A 20,446-nucleotide genomic window follows, 5' to 3' on the forward strand; every position below is an offset into this window, starting at 1 on the left:
GAAACTTACTTTATTTGCTGTCAGCTGAATATGATTAGTTTCTGGATTGTTTTGTGTAACTTGAAAAAATGAAAAGTACTAGTCAGAAGCTAATTTTAATTTCTATTAAGAAAATTTTTCTATTAATTTCCATATTAATCTCTAGTATGATAGAAAGTATGTGGGTAGATGTCCAAGTACGTACATATAAATAGACAAAATGCGATCATGCTTTGAATAAATACTTAATTGCTATTGAAAGTCAAACATAATTTCGTTTGAATTATTTGTCCTTTTACTAAACATACCACACAGAAATAAACTTTTAGAAGCAGTTTTCAAAGGGACCTTTGTACATCATCTTCATAGAGAAACATCTTGCGGAACAAAACTCAAAGATTACAGAAACTGTAACGAAGAATAGTTCTATAATTAATATTTCAAAAGAAATATCGTATGCTTATGCTAAGAGAAGCAAATCGAGACGTGTTGTTTCGCAACTTTCTTTATTAACGCCATTGCAGCTTCATCAGAGCCAGGTACAGTTCCGAGCTCGACACCGAAAGCGAGCTCACACACAATAATGCGCAGCCCTTATACATTGTATACATCCTGAATTTCACTGTTCCTCGCTTATAACACAGAAATTTACAAAAATTCTCATAAGCCCAAGTATTATGGCGACTTTTTCCAAGTCTCAAATGCATGTAGGTGTTGTACTACACTGTGTTCGGGTCGCTATACATTAGCTAAGATACGCAACTTTTAAACCATCTCGCGCTTGAAATCGTACAAAGAATACAATAAAATCGTTCCTCGTCTTTGGTAATGTTATAGGGAGGGAGTAATATTGACGAAAAATGAAGTTACAGCGACCGATGAGAGATTAAATATATGATTTCATTTGTGTGTTTATCTGTGTGTGTATAGATTTACCAGAATCGCATTTGTTTCGTTTATGGACAAAAACTTAAATTACATGCTACGTAAAACACTATACAAATATCTCACAATAGTTTATGTACACATAAATTCATTAAAACGCTCTTCAGAGACCATCTTGTAAGATAGAAGAAAAATAGGCGCGATCGAACGCGGTGATATTAGAGAAGAGTTAGTAGCAGAACATAAAAAATATATTATATTCCATGTATACGTATATATATATATATATTTTTTTTTAAGCGAATCAAATCACTTAAGTTTGGAAAATAATATACTCTCTAACGGAAAGAATGTACAATAATAGATTATGCCTAAGACTATTTGAATCGGTTGCACCTCTCATCCCTGCAAATGAACATTGTACAATGGTTGTTATCTAACTTCCACGTAGTAATCCTGATTTTTATTGCAGCTAAGTAGCAAATGTCACGGCAGCTTTGAAAACCATTATTTCATATCTTTATCCATTATCACATTTATTGGCGAAAACGTAATGCTATACCTCCAACGTTCCTCAATCAACACTGATTCCAAGCATTCTTAAAACTTCTTATATGTATACGCAAGTCTAAGTAGTTCTTAGATACGTGTCTCGTTCAACGACGCACAAAGAAGACATGCATAATTAAGAGAAAAGAAGTTCCGTTACAAATTACGTTATCAATACGTAACATCGAATTAGTATTCCGATAAAATATTTTTAAAGGACGTTTTTAAAGTTTAAAGCTAAGGATTATAAGCATTGCGTTAAGATATTCTACTTATCTCTCAATTTTAAAAAATTCCCCAATGAATACCCCATATCTAAAAGGTTAATTTTTTGTCAATGTTGCTTAACACGATATCCTAAAGGAAAAAAAATTTTCTGTTTAGAAATTATCATCCGTAATGAAATATTGTAAATGATTCTTAATACTCTCAGAAATTGTACAATATCTCCTTTTCTTTCGCTGTTATGCGTATTCGTTTGCGTACTTCGCTACAATCGTTATATAAGTATAATTAAATAGATGCGGCATTCGGTTGACCAAATGATAGGTCTAATTTATCGATTCCACGACAACATATCACGAAAATCGTTTAAACGCCTTGATTTATCTATAGAAATTCAAGCTGAACCATACACCAGGATCAACATACTTCCAAAATTTCTAGGCTAGCCATTCATTGGCACTGGTAAAGGACATTGCACTTGCCATACGATTAGATGACTTTGTTCTCCATGTTCTTCAGCATTTGCAGCAATAGCACTGTTAGATCGTTCCATAGTATCTTCTGTGTCTTCTCCATCACCTGAACAAAATAATTCACAATTACTTGATAAGTGATTAAACAAAAATACACAGTAAAAGTAAATAAAAAGTGCGATTATCAGTTGTCTTTTGTACAATACGATGCATGTCAGCTGGAAATGCCCAACCCCCAGAGAATGAAAGAAGCAGGACAATTGTATGGTGTACAATTGCTTGAGAAACGGAGGTGCAGACACAGCTTTTCTATTAATGAAAATTATTGTAAGAATAGTTTGTGCTATACAAAAGCTAATGACTTTTCATTGACTGCTCTTATTTGTCAATCCAGAGCAACAATTATAATGAGAACACTTGTACATAAACACCTATACATCTTAATGCCGATATTTTCATAAAGAAATGAGAATAATTATTTCAATGTCAGGTTAGAAATGTATCTAACTACTAGCGAATTTGTTAGTTTAGAATTTCATTACACCGTGCACAAAACATACTCTCAATAGTTAGTATAAGTTTCGTTGGTAAATAACACAAACGATATATCCACTCAATCAAACAGTTATGTAAATCGAATAAAGATCCATCAACCGCTTTTCATTTTTCTCTGGGGGCATACCTGACCAACTGCCATACAATCAGATGAGTCGCCACGTCACTCTCGTCTTCCGCCTCATCTGCTGCAAGTGTTATAATTGTATAAAACAACATCTTGATTATGTTTTTATATACCCAATGAATTTAATTTTTCGTGTTTATAAGGTCATTAATCGAATATGTTAAGAACACAATATTAAAATTATAAATATTACTTACCAACTCTGAAATCTATATAGCCTTCACCACCTGAAAGAACAAGCATTGCCGGTTGAGAACCATCTGACACTGCACTTTGACCACCATGACCTGCAATATAAATTCAATAATGTAATATATTAATTTATTTCTAAAAATTAATAGTAACCAATCAATTATAAACGAACATACCAGGCACTGCAACGAACATTTTTACTGCATCTCTATGTCCATGAAAGCTAAGTTGAGCATGAGCCATACTGCAATAAGGTATGTAACTACCGGGCGTAACACCACGATCCGAGGCAAAAATTCTGATACCAACGCCCGGTGCATCACCTTTAGCATTTCCTACTTGAACTCTGGATACTGCCATTGATCCACCAGCACCTGTTTTACATACATCTTTTATTCATAAACATTTTATTATCATAAACATTAACATTTAGTTTTGTTATTAACTTCTACAACAACATAATCAATTTTTTTAACTTACTTTCAGATAAAGGAACAGAGATTATTACTCCGTTTCCTGTGCCGATCCACAGCCTGTTGGAGGAAATAAGTAATGCAGTAATTCTTACAAATGAGAAGCCAAGTTTCCCAGTTCCAAGCATTTTGCTAACATAAGGTTCAATATCAACATCCTGAAGATGTTGATAAGTGTGAGCGTGATAGAGTCTTAGTGTTGAATCTAATCTAATGCTGACCCACACTCCTTCACCCAGCCAAGCTAATTGTCTCACTTGCGACTCTCGCCGTGGGTGAGCATCCACAGTGCACTGAAAGTTTAAATTATAAAAATGTCATTAATATGTTAACACAGTTTACTACAAATTAAAATTTTGAAAATATAGATAAGTATAACGTATATACCTCAACAGTCATTAAAACTGGATCTATTACATGAATTTTATTTCTATATCCGCACCATACTGTTTTACCACTAACGGCAGCCATACACCTAATTGAGTGTTGTGGACTACCCAAAGTAATCACATGGTACTGAGACAGATCCCATTGCCCGTCTGGACCTCTTCGAAATAACGTAACGGTTCCGTCGGCAAGAGCAACAAGAACTCGTCCTTGTACATGTCTAAAAGGAAATATATATATCACATATGTATTGCAAATTAAAATACAACAATGATTTAATGTATAGTAAAAGTTACATACACGATAGCCAATGCGGCATCCTTCAATTTGACTGAATGCAAACAAACTGACCATTTAGCGACAGCTGAATGAACAAACACTGTACCATTCTGAGCTCCAAGCCACATTGTCGGTTGTATTGAAGACATTTTTTCTATAGGTGCATCTTCCTCAACTTTATTTTCTTTCTCCTCATTTTCATCTTCTTTTTCATCCAGTTGTGAGTTTGATGCCTCTAAATTAGCTTTCACAAAGTATACCTTCCCTAAATTTATCGTTTCGCTATCTACATTTTCCGAACTTTGTGGTTCAGTAGTAATACTTTGATTAACATCATCCGATTTTTTAACATTTTCATTATTTTGTTCTTCTGATACATTTTCAGATTCATTTTTGTTTTTTTCCACCGAGGCTTGAGTTTCCTGTTTATTTTTTTGAGTGTTCTGTTCAGTATTTGAAGTCGTATTTACTTCGTGATTATCGTTCTCATTCACTCCATTAGCAGTTTGAACTGGATCTTCGTTCATAGCTTGAGTGTAATCACTCTCTTTGGCTCCAGGTACACTTGCAATGCAAAGTAAATGTCCTTGACAAACGCTAAAGACTTCCAAAATATCCGCTGGATTGTTAGCATCTATCACAGTAACTTTTGACATCTTTTGAGTCGATGTACAGATCCACACCAATGAGCTAAGATGTTGCTCTAATTGTTCTGCCTCGACCCTTTGATTTTCATTCTCTTGAAGCTCCTTATCTAAATGTTCAACAGCATCTTCCACTTCATTTTTTGTGTTCGTACTTACTTCTTGAGCTTCAGCAGCATAAAACACACTTCCTCCAACCATACAACCACCGTCTCGTGTTTTACCACCACTTAGGTTTACACCAGCACCACACCATATCTAAATAATGAAAGACAAAATAGAATATGGCGCTAACTGTGTGTTTAGATCTGATTACATAAAAACAATTACACATATTTTATATATTAATAACAAATAAATGCACCTTCATGCCAGGTTCAGATTCCTGTAAAGGTCTGCAATAAACTGGAACAGGAACGGGTTGTCTAACTGGAGCACTTGGTTTTCCAGGTAAACTCCAACCATAAGCATGTAATCGCCCATCCTCTTTCCTAACATGTGCACGGACTTGACGATATTGCTCTCTTCGTTCATTTGCACGTCTTGCTACGAGTTTCTCAGAAGATCTGTAAGAATGTATCAAAAGAACATTAATTATTCGATTATTTTTGCAGTACACATGATCAAGACAGAATTTTGAATTATAAAGTTAGTAGATTTACTGAATGCTGTTATTTGTTCAACCATATATTCCTATGAAGATTCTCTTGATCACGGAATATTTTCTTGAATTCGAATGAAGCTTTAATCCAATCGTTCTTTCCATCATCTTGTATAACAATGTTCAGGTTCGTTATTTATACAATAAGATTTACATATATATATCCACGTGTAGAAGCGAAATGTTAGACATAGAGCAGAACAGATTTACCTGCTGGCCAATAAGCACCCCACCGAAAACCAGAATAACCAGGTATCTCTTGACAACGCCATGAAGGACAGGCAAGGACGAAACCCGAACGCGAAAATCAAAGCGCAGAGCAAGAGTGAAATAAAAGCCAAGTTTATAACATAGTCAAAACTTCATTTATTTGTTGATCAATAATGATCATATATTATCTTTCTTTTAAAAATGTACAAACTTTTATTTACAAAACTATTGCTTTTCCAGCATGACTTTGGAAAGATAACAAACAATTTACTTTGTTAAATAAGTCATTACTATTCTGAAATAATAAATGGTAGATTGATTTATATAATAGGTATATGTAAGCAATTTTCCGTTTCAGTACAGACGATTATTTATAACTTCATTAATATTACGAGAAATAGATAGATGTATTAATGAGAATAAGATTATCAAAAGGGATCTGTGTGCCACGGACCATAATCCTCAGTCCTTCAATACTTTATACTGCGCATAGAATATACACCCACAATTTTTTTTCATAAAAAATGGCAGGTAAGAGGGAAATCGTAATTTGTTAAAAACCATCACATTTGCAAATTGCTGAGGCAACAAATTATTTAGAAATGACTCACATTTCTTAAGAATGATCAAGAGTAATTGAGAGTCGTGACAAAAGATTATGGATCCCAACTGACCAAAGAGGACTCTAATCTGGAAAGATGATATCGATTCAAAAAAAAAAGATTATAAGTCAAGATATCGAAATTCTACCCCACCAAGAGTAAAAATCTCTTGTTGTTGCAATAGCTTTGGTAAAAATATTAAAATAAACTTTACATATAAAATTTGTACAGTGATTGTGTATATCTCTCTGTCAAAATTTTCGTTGTAAAAACAATCACAGTTATTAAAATTGTAGTTAGAAGAGGGCGTGATGGTAAAAGAAAAAAATCTCTATCTGAAAGATAGAGATTATTTGTCAGACTTCAGTGTCAAATTGTTATAATATCTAGGTGCGTGTATAGAATTTGATTGATTTCTCACATGGTGTCTCCCTGGTCGAAAAACTCATGGCGACCTTTCAACGTACGTCTACGCATGGTATCCAGAGGCGGTGCTGGGACAACTTGATTGGTTGGTGCACTATACCTCATATGAGGCAATGTGTTTGGTCCACGAACTAAGGCTCCTCGATCCGCAGGTCCTGTGAAGAGACTACTAAAACTACAAACAAGACAAAAGAAAGTAATAAATCGTTATCGCATTCGATATTTCAGTTTCTTTCTATGTGAAATGATACTAACAACTTCCATACAGATACTTTTCCACTTGATATACTAGAAGGATCAGTCTTTGTTGCTCTTATCATCTCTGTCCATCTAACTGCTTCTTGAAGTTCCATGAAACGTTCCTTATATTGATTTCTCTCCATAAGCACCCTAGCCATCTCGACTCTGGTAAACCTCTTCCTTTGTGCTAATGATACATCTTCTTCATCGTCACTTTTGGCTGCTTTTGCTGCTGCCTCTGCCTCTTCCTTAACTTTTTTCAATTCTTCTTCAAGAGTAGTGACCTTCTGCCGTAAACGTTCTCTAGTTTGTTGCAAGCCCCGAACTTCTTCGCGTAATATTTCTTGTTCACTGAGAAACATATTTACTTATGTATATATTGCATATTTACAAAATAATACTTACTTATTATCACCTCAAAAACGACATTTTACCTTGTGAGTTCATCTACTTTCACGATTAAATCATCTTTTACAATATTAAGCGCATTTCTGAAAAATAAATGTGATATATAAAATGTTATAATAAATATACTACAATATTATTATAAAATATATAAAAGTACTCACTTTGTAGCTAGCAATTCATTGTTTTCCATAATAAGGTTTTCCACTTCTTTTCCCATCCCTAATAAAATATTATTTTTCATAATTAATACAACAAAACATAAATGCTTTCATTGCTAGCGATACATATATTAATATATCTTACCAAAGAAGTTGTCATTGACTGCATACGAGGTTATTTATATCATGCGATTATTAGTCAAAATATGACCACAGCCAACAGAAGTAAGGAGGTAAGCAATGAAATATAAAATCACATTAGTACATACTTTTCCATATAACTCAAACAGAAAACTTGTAATTTCTAAAGGAAGGACGGTGGTAGAAAATAGTCAATTTTGAATAACGAATAATATTAACAAATATTTTGCAACACCAATAAAGTTAACTATCTTTTACTACTATCCTTTTTATATAATTGTTACTATTTATGTGATGTAGATAATATTGTAAAACTTTTATTTCATTAATATTTTATAATTATAATTTTAATATTAACCCTCAGAGTTCCAGAGAATTAAGTGTAAGACCTAATTGTTAACTTAAGAATTTGGCATGCAATATTGATTTTATTTGGATATTGATTTTATCAACATTAGTATATAGGAAAGTTGAGCATGCTTGATTAATATAAAACGAATATTGTACTATTCGATTCGTCAATGACTATATTCATCGCAATGTACACATCATCTTAGTTTTGCATGAGAGAATGAATTTGAGAACTCAAAGGATTAACAAATAAATAATGATATTTGTATAAACGTTTGGTTATTTTATGAAACATACCCGACGAGGCATATTCCCCAGGATGTACCCAACTACCTAAGATTTTAAGGACAAGGACAGTATTAGTTATAAGACTCTCAAATTATGTCAAACATTAAACTGTTTAACAACAGTTACCGGTAATATCTGCTCCTTCATCCATTTCACCCAATGCATCAGCATCTTGAAAACTCAGTTCCTGGTACAATGTGTTACCACTTCGTTGCTCTCTTTCTGTTCTGCTTCTTCCACCAGAAGTAGCTAACTTTTCTACAGTCGGTGATGTCGGTGTAACCAAAGGTGGAGGTATTTCAGTTTCTGGACTCTCATCTATAAATTAAAAAATAAAAGTAGAAACATAATATTACAGAACGAAAGTTTTACAGAAGGAAAACAACATACGTCTAGAAATTGCAGTTGTTTTGTTTGCTTGTACTGGTTTATCTGTTAATTGACTTTTATCAGATGTTTCAATAGCAGCTTCACTGCTACTGTCCAACATTTCAGTTCTTAAATTAGCAACAACATTTGGTGGACTTTCCTGGTCAACATCTTCTGCATTTATGCTAGCTTCTAAGCTCTGAAAGCCATAACTCAATGGTCCAGAACTTCGAGACATGTGAGTTAAGCCAAGAGATGGTAAACGAGATGGACCACGGCCACTAGATGAATTTTCTAATCTCTCTGTACTTCCAACTAACATCTTTGTCCTTTCCATATAATCTACATGCGTTTTAAATAGTTCCGTATATCTCTCATGTAGTCGAGTATATTCACGTTTCAATTCAGCTTCTTTTTCTTCAAGACGAACAACTAAAATATGTTAAAAATGATATCCCATGTCTGCCTTAACAATTTTATTACAAGGATTATAGTATATTACAGAACACACTCTAGATTTTGCTATAAACATACGATATGTCCAATTTAAATGTATGTATGTTATTATTTTCGCAATTATTAAAAAATTTTTCGTATTTTTAATAGTTAGAGAAATAATAGCATATATACATTTAAACCAGATATACTATATACAGCATAAAAGTAAATCATTCACCATATGTTAAATATCCCATAACAATAAATAAAGCACTTAATAATAAAACATACTTTTAGAAGTATACATGCAAATACTTGAAGTCCCACAGATACATGTTTATACTATTAATCAATTAAATAAAAATAAAACAAAAACTTTCTACTCTACTGTAGAGGGATGTTCTGTGAAGGGATGAACTGAGAGAGCCATTAGCAATTGTACCGTGATCATGTGAATTCTTTGTTTTCAATTCCAGCATTCTTACAATTGATTCCAAACTATCAATTTTTGATAAAAGTTCTTTTCTTTCATCTTCTGCTACATCTTCAAGCTCCAGCAATTTCTAATCAAAAAGTCATGAAGGTTACTTTTTCTCAAAGAATGTTGTATATAATTCTAAGTGAAACATCAAGATTAGAAAGCATTACAAAAATTTGAATTATACCTGATCAGATGCTTTTCTTAATTGTTTTTCCCTTTCATATTGTGTAACAAGTTGTTCATTGTCTTCCCTTAATAACTCTAATTCAACTTCACGCTCTTGGTTTTCGGTATAAGATATGTCTAGACATTCTAAGACATTGACTAGGAGGGGCATTAGGTCCTTGACCACATCTTCGTCATAACGTGCTATCATTTTTTCAAATTCTTGATAAATACTACCAGCCAGAGATTGCACTTTCTCTGACATGACCACATGACTATCCTCATGGGTCCCATATACAGTTTCTTGATCCATCTCTATTTGACTCATTTTTTATACCTAAAATACAAAAATTTCTAATAAATATTATTAAGTCATTTGACTTTCTTATACCATAATTTAAATTTTCTGTTTGATTCCTATTCCATATTTTTAATTTTTCATTAATGTATCACAGTAATGTCCTAAAGTAGTTTTTAGGCATTCTGCCAAGTAAGGTGCATATATTACAAAATAGGAATGACAAGTCAAAAACAGTATTGCACAACTACAGAAGAAAGTAAATTTTCATTATTGCGCACTTAAACAAGGGGCAATTTATATAAGGGAATTGATATAAACATGTAGAAACGATCGTTGCACTCAACTCTTAACAGTCAATACTTTGACTTTACTTCGTATGGTAATCGAGAGAATTTTTTAAAAAAGCTTCAAATAGCAAGACATGGTTAAAAAACATGAATCGCATATTCTTTACGCGGTTTAATATTAATCGTTACTTTATGTCGTACTAATTGCCAAATACGGTTAAAGAATTCTTGACGAATGTTTGTAAGAAATTCAAATGTCAGACGCATAACTGCACATAACCTTTCACGATACACAATTCAAGATCGAATACACTTTTAAAACGAGAAGATTAAATCAGGTCATCACGAATTCACATTACAAAACTGGTGAATCCCGTCGTACATGATCATTTGCAATATCACTATTTTTAAATATCGGAAGGTTCCCCAGAGGGACAACGAGGTGGAAGGTGGAACGTCTTGCCTTGAAGTGGCCCGTTCCGTGTTGTGATCTGTGACGTTTCGCAACCACTAAACTCTTGCTTCTCCTTTTTTTCCCGTTGTTTTTCTCACTTGATTGAACACTTGTGTAAAACGTTGTACCCGATCATATGAAACGCACCAAGGCGGCGCGGACTAGAGGGAACATTTTTCGTGCATTACGTTGTTCAATCTGACATTAGCCAATTTCATTAGTTTCTGTCAACTCTGTTGACGATCGTCTTTATACGCAAATTTTCGCCATTTTTTTTTTCTACTCAGTACCGACCACGTACCGACCACGCACCGACCAATACTACAAACGTATGGTCGTCTCCTGACGTGTTCACAAATAAACCTATGAAATCACAAGAGATGGAAACATTTTTCCGTTTCCATCATGCCCGTTAGATGGCCGAGTCTTCATTCTGTTTCCACAGAATCCTAATCTGTAGTTCTAATATCTGATAATATGTAGCGCTATAAGATTCCTTAATTCGACTGCAATATTTACGTAAGATAGGTACTGCATATCTCTATAATGAATCGTACTTTCAAGTTATCGCAATACTTCTTTAAAAACGCACTATTATATGTTAACAATATGTATAAATACGTCCAAATTGTCCAAATTTTTGAAGGCTTTATTTGTATTGTTATTTAGTGGGATAACAAATATTGTTAAATAAAAAGAAAAGCGACACATTGAATGAAAAGATATAAAAATAAATATGTTACATTTTCAATTAGAAGATAATGTACAACTACGTGAAACATATCGCATACATTATAATAAAATTTTGCTAACTTTACACATTAGAAGTCATTTAAAATTATAATCAGTAACGACTACGAAAACCTCCTCCTCTACCACCCCAAATTCCACTGCCTCTTCCACGTAAATTACTCATTCCGTATCCTCTATTACCACCGCCACTGTATCCACCGTAACTGTTTCTTGAATATCTACTACCGCCTTCACCATAAAGGCTTCCGCGATAACCGCCAGCTCCGCGCATTAATTTTGCGGGATTACCGTTCCCCGAATGAAAACCAGTCGAATATCTCCTTGGTGGTCTTTTTGAATAGGAACCACCTGTAACCTGATCCAGTTCATAACGGCAAGCATTCATTCCGCAAAGCGATTTGATTACATTTAATACCTAAAAAAAAAAAAGCAAAGCAAAAGCAAAATTTCGTAATATTTAAAAGAAGAGTAATGCAGCAAAAAACATTGATATATAGAATAGTACTTTTTGTTCACTAGGATTTAATTGCAGAATAGTTTCAGGTTCTTTTGCAGCTTTCACAACGAGACTTTCTAATGCGGGTCGTAAAGCTACTATTGCTGCTGCATGAGTCGGATCCATATCTAAGTTGATCCAGTTATCCAGTTTTACTACATTATTGACGTACTCGACCTTTCGAGAACCAAATAATAACAAATGAATCGGTGATACCATAGTCATTTGTTTACAAGATACTGCTCTTGTACGAATCTGTGAATAAAAATAAATTAACATAATCCCAAGATTACTTAAATTTATTACATCAAAAAGAGTAATTTTACCTTTTCCCCGAATACGAATAATGGAAATGGGAAATTTTGCTCAAAATTACTGCAATTCACTGACGTTTTGTGAATCAACGCTGCTTTAGATTCAGTAGTAAGAACCTTTCTTTTTTCTTTGTGATAGCAAACATTTGGATAAAGACCCATACATAATAATGCAGTAATTGTATCAAGACGAGTATCTGCACCAGCGTGATAATTTAACGGTGTAGGGGAAAGAGTTTTTTCCGGAAATCCCGCACTTACCAAAAGTGCTTGCAATTGATTCTATAAATATAAAATATTGTTAATATATTGTTTTACACTATATAAGAAGGCATTATTTATAGTTACCTTAGCTTCCCATGTCACTCTTAATGTGGGCATACTTAAATTTTTCGAATCACAAAATGTTTGTTCTTCATACTCTCCCATAGATCTAGCTTCTTCCCATGCTTGGAAAGCATGTAACATTGCTACATGATCGCTATACCTTGCACCAGCAAATGATTTTTGTTGTGCAGATAACCGTCTCAGATCAGGTCCCATATTATACACTTCTAGAAATGTTGTACTATTCGCAGCCATTGTTGAAAGTGCATCACCCACACAAAATATACAACCTAAGATCATCATTTTACCCAAACGTGGTTCTATTGGTAATCGAGCCAATATTTTTCCAAGAGGCGTTAATTCATTATTTTCATCCAAACATTTCATCTCTGAAATAAATTACAATTATAAAAAAAGATAGTTTTAAACAGTAATGTGACAAATATTTATATTTGATAATGTTCAATGGAGGGAACGTACCGCGTAATACGACCTCTGCTTCGATTACAGCATCTATTGGTGGTGGTTCAATTGCTTTTGACAAGAACTTTCCAATACTTCCTAATCTTAATAATTTAATACTCAATGCTAGCTCGTGTAAAGGCGTTCTAAACATTTCGGGTGTCATATGTTCGTCCATTTTATTGTATCGCGCTTTAGAACATAGATGGAAACAATACCCTGGTCTAACACGGCCTGCTCGACCCTTTCTTTGTTCTAAGTTTGTCTTACTAGCCCAAACAGTAGCATAATTCGTCATATTATTATGAGAAGTAAAAAGCTTCATTTTAGCTTTGCAAGAATCTATTACATAAACTACATCGTTAATTGTGATTGAGGTCTCGGCAATATTTGTTGCTAAAATAATTTTCGTTATTTCTGGCATTACAGGTTCGAAAACTTTATGTTGATCTTCTCTTGGTAATTGTGAATGCAGTGGTATAATCATGTAACTTGATCCCCCATAAATAGGGTGTTGTTGTAAATGTTTCATTAATGCAAATATTAAGTTCCAACCAGGTAAAAATATTAGTATAGCACCAGATATATTCTGTTTCTTAATGTGTTTTAGTAGAGCTTCTATAAGTTCAAAGCTTATCTCCTTTTCATTAAGTTGCGCCATGACATTCTTTGTTTGTATAGAGTACTGTATGTCAATAATTTTATTTAAATTTTCTTCTGGTTCTCCTTCCATTGGTAGATCATCTGTATCTCGACTTTTTCGTTTCCTTGAATCCAAAGGTGGTACAAAATTTGTTAATTGTATACAATCTTCTAAGAAATATTGTTGTACTGGATACGATCTTCCAGGTATTTCTATTACCGGACAATTATTGAAGTAATTACTGAATAACGTAGTGTCGACCGTAGCAGACATTAGAATAATTCGCAAATCTGGATATATATGAATCATATCACGAAGTACAACCATAATAAAATCAGAATTAACATCTCGTTCGTGAATTTCATCAACAATAACATGCGATACACCCCTTAAGCCACCTTCTAATTTTCTTAAAAGTACGCCAATAGTACAAAACATTATACTGCCATAAGGTCTCGGCAAATAGGATTCAAATCTTACAGAATATCCAACAGATAGTCCTAAATCTTCGCATCTTTCTAAAGCAACTCGATCAGCTACAGATACGGCAGATATTCTTCTAGGTTGTGTAATAGCGATACTACAAGATGCACCTTGACCTGATGCAATGTAGTCGTCTAAAATAAACTGACATACTTGAGTTGTTTTACCACAACCTGTGTTTCCACGAATAATAATTATAGGATTTTCATTGATGGCATTCATTATTTCATTCTTCATTGAAAAAACTGGTAAATAAGATCTTTCCTTAATACTTTTTTGAAGTCTCTCATCTTCTTGCAATCTTTCACGTTGTTCATGTAATAAATCCTCTGACAGCTGTTCTAAAGACATTACGGCTAATGGTCCCTCATCAATATTGCAACCAGTCCATGGATTCCAATTTTGTTGTGGAGGAGACCAACTTATTACTCCAGCTGGTTGTGGTGCTGATGAAATAAAATCATCTAACACTTGATTTGTTAATAATGAGTACGAAACATTAAATGAATCTCTTTCTTCCTTTTTACATGTCTATAATACAAATTAATATTATAAAAATCATAGCTTAATTTATTTAATAAAAATAATGTAGATTTGTAAGAGTAATGTTAATATCAGTAAATAATATAAATCACCCGATATAGTTTCACTGGAATTGGTTTTATATCCAGATCGTTCAGAACATCATGTATCTGATTTATCAAATCTGGTGAAATTCTAACTGGATATGGTTTTATTTGTTCTGCTTCTCTATGTTTTTTCAAAGTTCCACTAAATGACTCAATAACACCAAGATGATACAACTGTCGAACAAGAGACAAGGCACAACTTTTTGATGCAGTTTGCTTATTTGAACCAGTCTCACGACCAGTAATATCTGAAATTTTTAAGAACATTTTTGTTATAAATAAATATTGATTTAGATATCAATTATATATATTATTTTGAAAACATACTTCTTCCAAGTTGTCTTACATAAAATGTCATTTCAGCCATGAAACCTCTAGATATAAATTTATATTATTAATATTTTATGTATATTTATATTATGCTTAATAAATCTAACAAATAATTACAATAACATTAATTCAACTTACCATTTGAAAATATCCAAGACCATATTGGAGTACATTGTGATAAATTTCTGTGATTGATTGCACCAAAACCATTATTGAATCATTTCAATAAAAGTTTCGGTTAAACAGCAGTTTCATCTGTGCACAAGAGAAAACATTTTTCTCTTGTACCAGCATTAAGTATAAGTAAATAGCGTACTCTAAAATGGTCTTGTAGAATTTCAAATGCTATGGTAAGTCATTTATGTGATTTTCTTTATATCATCTTCAAACAGATCTTAGATACAATTGAGGATTTTAAGTGACATCACAATACCACATTGATAAGTCCAATCCAATGTAAAAGTAAACAGCTACATTGAGACAATCCATACCTCATATGATCTGGACCAAGTGGAGTATATTTGTAATCAGCATTAATTTTATTAGTTTGCATAAATTGATGAAGTTTTGATTTGGCGTTTTCTATAGTCCAATTCCCATGAATTCCTGAATTCACATCAACATCTTCTGCATCTTCAACTTTTTTCTGATCTGCTATTCTATCAATATAAGTATAATTGCTTTCACCATGTTCATTGTAAGCCCTATATGCTTCACCTATGTCGTTTGGACCCATTCCATCTTGAAATACAGATTTTATTGGATATACAGGCTCTGATTTAATAGTTACTGCTCCTTGTTGTTGAATGCTTTGTGTATCTTTTGGAACATCATCAGCATTTACATGTCTTGATCGAACTAAATAATTAACGTAATCTTTGGCTGCATTTCCTTGAGCATCTTTTTTGCTAGTTGAATTTCCTGCACCCACGTAATCAAATCCGGGTACTCGTAATTCACAAAGAAATCGTTGTCGGTGTTTCGGCCCTATAATTATTAATTATATATCACGTCTTTATTTTTATATTATTTTGAAAATGATATTATCGTACCTGTTGGTCTTATATCAAATTGTGGTTCCTTGCAATTTTTTGCGCACCATTGATGAAAGAAGGATTTTATATCACCCATTTTGGCTGTACTTTACTTTAGGGAACATAAAATTATTGACTTTTTATATATAATTATAGAATTTAACCTTAGGAATCTTAAGGTTTGAAACTTCTGCGTATGTAAAATTGAGCGCTTTTAACGTCTTTTACACGTTATTACGAACCGTTCACATTCAGTACTTTTACGCCATATTGGCTTCTATCCATTATTTGTCCAATAAGTGAAGTCGCTGGTTATGAAATGAATACATTTGGATGTCAGCCATTTTGTAGCGGGATTTTGAATCATGTCTATGGAATTAGATCTGTTTTAGGTTGTCATTTTCTCTCCAGCGCGCCATGACGCGGTCGGTTGTGCTAGAGTACATATGTATAAACTAATTTTCGGCGAAGTTCAGTTCAATGCTGATCTGTGTAGAGATAGTGCAGATCATTGTGACGCGTGTTGCGGATTAGTTAAATGATAGATAAAAGCAATATGACGTCATACTATCTTGTAAAATACACTAAAAATATATATAGAGAAGAAATAATTTTAAACGTTGAAACGATAACTGTTCTTTTGAATTCATATTCTACACAACGCTACTTACATGTCTGACTGTAGCTAAATACTATCAATTACTACTTATGTACGTTGTTTGCCTACACCAAATTATAATTTATAGTATAGTTTGCAATTAGCAACTCCACTCATTGATCGGAATCATGTAATAATAAATTTCGCAGTTACATATAGCAATACATTTTTAGTATGTATAGGGAAATTGTATTAAAAATAATATTTTCATGTAGGTTATGTTTCCTTATGAGCATTGTATATATATATGTATAAGAAGCAGTCCATGAAAAGCATTATACATATAATTTAAAAATATAACAAACTTCATATAAAAATGAATGACACATGAAAACCCATCAATTGTAGATAGTGCTGTATCATAGCTCTCCTTTCCTACTTGAAACACCTATTGTGTGAAAGATTGAGTAGATTCTTTACAAAATATAAGAAAATCAAACTTTAGAAATTAGTTAACAATTTCATATGATTAAAATATTAAATGATATCAGCATGTTTTATGATATGACTGGAATTAAGGAATTGCTTATAATGTTTTATCAGAAACATATAAGAATTCTGATTTTTGAGGAAAAAATTTTGGTTCAGCAGTAATTAGAAACGAACTAGAAACATTCCTTTTGAAGATGATCAAAGTGGTAAATTAGAAGAAAATACGTTTATTATTTATTAGAAGAAAATGTTATTTTAATTAAAGTTATTGAAAATATCTTCATATATAATATTTTTAGAATAATACATACATTAAACATAGATTCATATGAAATTTAAGATATTATAAAGTATAACTTTTCTTGTACAATATAAAATGATTCATTAAAATATTTAATAATTTTTAATATTATTGACAATTTAAATATATACTTATGTTACAGGTTGAATGTATCATAATGCAATCTATAATAAAATGCTTAGCATTAAGATATACATATAGAAGATTTTCATTTATGATTAGAAAAAGAAAGTCTAAGGCAACATGGTATTAATAGAACAGGAAAGTTAATACCTAATTACTATTACTGTCTATTTGAAGATTGGGTTATGCTTACATTAGATACAATGTTGGCTGAACAGGAAGAAAAGGTATGATTTAATAAAAGAGAGCTGAACATTTTTTTAGAAAATTAAGCATTTAAATATTTATGAACTTTTAGGATATGATTTGGACACCATCTAAAGTAATAGCAAGACTAGGTGTAGAAATTAATAACGAACATTTAATATATTATGGTGCTGAAAAAAATAATATTCTAGTGCTCAGCTCCACTTTGTCAGATGGCAATCTTCACTTCTATAGGAATCCAGGTTTAATTATAGACATAATCTCAGATTTGAACTTGTAAAATAAGGATTAAAATTTATAATTTAATTTATTTATTAAATAAATATAGATTTTATAAATATTATAAACAAGAAATATAACAAATATATAATACAATGATATTAAATATATTGTATGTTACTTATTGTATACTGTGTTGATTACTTCACAAATTTTAGGCAATTAAATACAATGATTGTGAAAGCAATAAACAATGGCATGATTATCATTGGAGGTAGTATTGTTAAAATATTATCATATGTGAAATACAAATTTCAAGGTAATAAAGAAAGTGTAAATTGAAATAAATTTGATAATAAATTGAATTAAAATAATTTATATACCAGAAATATAGTGCTAAATATGTTGTATTTATAAATATATCTTCAAAATTTGGTGGCAGTGATAGTGGTGCTCATTCAGATGAAGCTATTTCATGGAATAAGGGTTTGAATGAATGTAAAACCAGTTAAAATAACAATATATTAGATTTGTGCAGATGCATCTCTGATTTTTCCATTGCTCATTGGAGAAACTTTTGCTTGACATTATTACTGAACAAGAGAAAATATTGTTTTAGACATTTAAGAAAAATTTAATAAACCATTTTTAAATGAAACTAACCGCATTTCTATCGTCTCTTACATATACATATGTGTATGTATGTTTTTAAGTTTTTGTAATACTTTGTAACTTGGTAAGTTCTTTATTATGTTAATAATATCAAACAAAAAATTTTTTATTAAAAACTTAGGTTATAAACGAAGCGTTATATGTGTTTTTTTTAAATTCTTATTATTTTGTTAATTTTATAAAAATTCAAGAATTCTTTGACGGCGCGGCGCCTGCGCAATGATAGTGTTCCTACGCGGCAGGTGTTCGTGGCGCAGGGTTGCAGGCGTCGGATAGTGGTTGTTCACGGTGGGGGTAACATCGTTTGTCAGTTGTTTTCCGTAAGTCCGCGCTCGTGGACGGGCGCATGAAACCAACCCCCAACCCCTTTGTCAAGTTCCCCGACTTTATGGTTTCTGCCCCCGTGAGATCAGACGTTCAGAGACTGGCGGGCTCGACAAAAATTCTCACCTTCCGTACGATATCCCTTCTGATTCCAATCTCGTTGATCTCGTTAACATAATACTCTGTTAATTTCCAACGTTCGCATTGATCCGTCATTGTCGGTATGAATGATGATGGACGTGGAAGAAACCAATACCGCGTCCACTGCAAGTTCCTCACCAAGACCCTCCAGCCCTGCGGCAGATTCGACTTTCATCAGGTAAGGATTCAGAGTTTTATGTTTCTTAAGGTTAGGCTGCACACCATTTGAACGATCGCATACCAATACAGGACTATACATATATAACAACTATTTCAGAGTTGTTCAACAGTTGTTACCGAATACAAAAATTATTTTTACAATTTCTTTAATATGAAATACTGTTTCGTTCGCTGTATAAAGCGCATAATGTATATTACGTTATTTGTTGGTCTATTTGAAATAAACTTCGAGGAAGCTATACATATGTACATGTACATAGGTTTAAAAATAAGAGTGTTGGTACAACTGAGGATTTGAAATAATAAACGATACAAGTAATGAAAAAATAAAAAGTAATATTTCAGTGGAAACTAAGTATCAATTTCGACTAATATTTCTTGTTTATTCTTTAAGTTTCTATTTCTGACGTCTATATCGTTTACCATTTCAATTCCTCAATTGCATCGGGAAACGTCCATCATAATGGCGGCAATATTTATTTGAAATAATCGAATTAATATTTACACTTTGATGAATTTTATTATTATTCAGAACAGACTGTGTGCATTACTTAGTGTATAAGGAGATAACGCTTTGTGCATCGTGAAAGATTTTTGCTTCTGAAGTCGTTACGTTTTTCCTATTACACAGTCGCGTAACGTGACAAAGCGGGCGAAACTTTTTGAATGTGTGCATGATCTTCTAAAGTGCTCCCTTGGGAAAGATGATAGAGTCGTGTTTTGTTATCGTGTTCATGTTTTTGGAACTGAATGCAATTGTACAGGTATCATTTAATAATGCAAACTTTAAGAGCATCACGTCTCGTCCTCAGCATTCAGCCTTGTCTTTATATCCAACCGGTTTAAAAATATAAACGACCAAAACTTGTTGACTGATTTTCTTCTGAGTTACCGAATTCGTATTTACGTTCACGATATCCTATATATGAATTTTTACAACTATAAACGAAGAAAACTTCTATAGTTTCCT

The 20,446-nt window shown here is 32.6% G+C and overlaps 4 protein-coding genes across 15 annotated transcripts in view; 2 read left to right on the forward strand and 2 right to left on the reverse strand.

Moving 5' to 3' along the window:
• Positions 1 to 466: 466 nt before the first annotated feature.
• Positions 467 to 11,230, reverse strand: LOC100651077 (JNK-interacting protein 3). 11 transcript variants are annotated; one of them, XM_048406466.1, is made up of 20 exons: positions 10,758 to 11,230; positions 9,726 to 10,043; positions 9,503 to 9,623; positions 8,644 to 9,054; positions 8,380 to 8,571; positions 8,263 to 8,298; positions 7,619 to 7,636; positions 7,477 to 7,534; positions 7,342 to 7,398; positions 6,923 to 7,258; positions 6,663 to 6,842; positions 5,640 to 5,687; positions 5,133 to 5,334; positions 4,146 to 5,026; positions 3,846 to 4,065; positions 3,466 to 3,751; positions 3,162 to 3,374; positions 2,991 to 3,080; positions 2,794 to 2,854; positions 2,087 to 2,217 (listed from the first exon to the last, which is right to left on the reverse strand). In XM_048406466.1, the coding sequence occupies exons 2-20, from the start codon at positions 10,032 to 10,034 to the stop codon at positions 2,214 to 2,216; spliced, it is 3,723 nt and encodes a 1,240-aa protein (XP_048262423.1). In that variant the 5' UTR covers positions 10,035 to 10,043; positions 10,758 to 11,230; the 3' UTR covers positions 2,087 to 2,213. The 11 variants fall into 11 exon arrangements, with proteins under 11 accessions (XP_048262414.1, XP_048262419.1, XP_048262416.1 ...); XM_048406457.1 differs by lacking the exon at positions 2,794 to 2,854 and having other exon boundaries at positions 467 to 2,217; positions 10,758 to 11,225; XM_048406462.1 differs by lacking the exon at positions 2,794 to 2,854 and having other exon boundaries at positions 467 to 2,217; positions 3,162 to 3,359; positions 10,758 to 11,222.
• A 146-nt stretch (positions 11,231 to 11,376) lies between these two features.
• On the reverse strand, positions 11,377 to 16,801 carry LOC100650843 (dosage compensation regulator). 2 transcript variants are annotated; one of them, XM_003395920.4, is made up of 9 exons: positions 16,238 to 16,801; positions 15,677 to 16,172; positions 15,183 to 15,229; positions 14,862 to 15,103; positions 13,119 to 14,757; positions 12,660 to 13,027; positions 12,324 to 12,593; positions 12,007 to 12,252; positions 11,377 to 11,916 (listed from the first exon to the last, which is right to left on the reverse strand). In XM_003395920.4, the coding sequence occupies exons 1-9, from the start codon at positions 16,314 to 16,316 to the stop codon at positions 11,593 to 11,595; spliced, it is 3,711 nt and encodes a 1,236-aa protein (XP_003395968.1). In that variant the 5' UTR covers positions 16,317 to 16,801; the 3' UTR covers positions 11,377 to 11,592. The 2 variants fall into 2 exon arrangements, with proteins under 2 accessions (XP_003395968.1, XP_012164573.1); XM_012309183.3 differs by lacking the exon at positions 16,238 to 16,801 and having other exon boundaries at positions 15,324 to 15,812.
• Positions 16,802 to 17,503: 702 nt separating this feature from the next.
• LOC100646903 (deoxyhypusine synthase) lies at positions 17,504 to 18,817 on the forward strand. Its single transcript, XM_020863378.2, is given in 4 exon segments — positions 17,504 to 17,515; positions 17,753 to 17,803; positions 17,805 to 17,960; positions 18,032 to 18,817. Coding segments are annotated over 4 exon segments (408 nt in total). The 3' UTR covers positions 18,221 to 18,817.
• A 304-nt stretch (positions 18,818 to 19,121) lies between these two features.
• The window catches only part of LOC100646780 (ecdysone-induced protein 78C), a 140,725-nt gene continuing 139,400 nt past the window's right edge, over positions 19,122 to 20,446 (forward strand). Inside the window, exon 1 of the mRNA XM_003395889.4 lies at positions 19,122 to 19,474. Coding sequence (XP_003395937.2) covers positions 19,383 to 19,474 — 92 coding nt within the window. The 5' untranslated portion in view covers positions 19,122 to 19,382. The remainder of the gene's footprint in view (positions 19,475 to 20,446) is intronic.

Source organism: Bombus terrestris, chromosome 6 (genome assembly GCF_910591885.1).
Source record: "Bombus terrestris chromosome 6, iyBomTerr1.2, whole genome shotgun sequence".
NCBI lineage: Eukaryota > Metazoa > Arthropoda > Insecta > Hymenoptera > Apidae > Bombus > Bombus terrestris.

Coding starts and splice junctions, on each gene's coding strand:
- LOC100650843 (XM_003395920.4), bottom strand. CDS start 16,316: ATGGGTGATATAAAATCCTTCTTTCATCAATGGTGCGCAAAAAATTGC. Junction 13,028..13,118: donor AGCAGAGGTCGTATTACGCG/GTACGTTCCCTC, acceptor AATTTATTTCAG/AGATGAAATGTTTGGATGAA. Junction 12,253..12,323: donor TATTCGTATTCGGGGAAAAG/GTAAAATTACTC, acceptor TTTTATTCACAG/ATTCGTACAAGAGCAGTATC.
- LOC100651077 (XM_048406457.1), bottom strand. CDS start 10,034: ATGAGTCAAATAGAGATGGATCAAGAAACTGTATATGGGACCCATGAG. Junction 7,259..7,341: donor AAAGTAGATGAACTCACAAG/GTAAAATGTCGT, acceptor TATGTTTCTCAG/TGAACAAGAAATATTACGCG. Junction 5,027..5,132: donor AATCTGAACCTGGCATGAAG/GTGCATTTATTT, acceptor TTCATTATTTAG/ATATGGTGTGGTGCTGGTGT.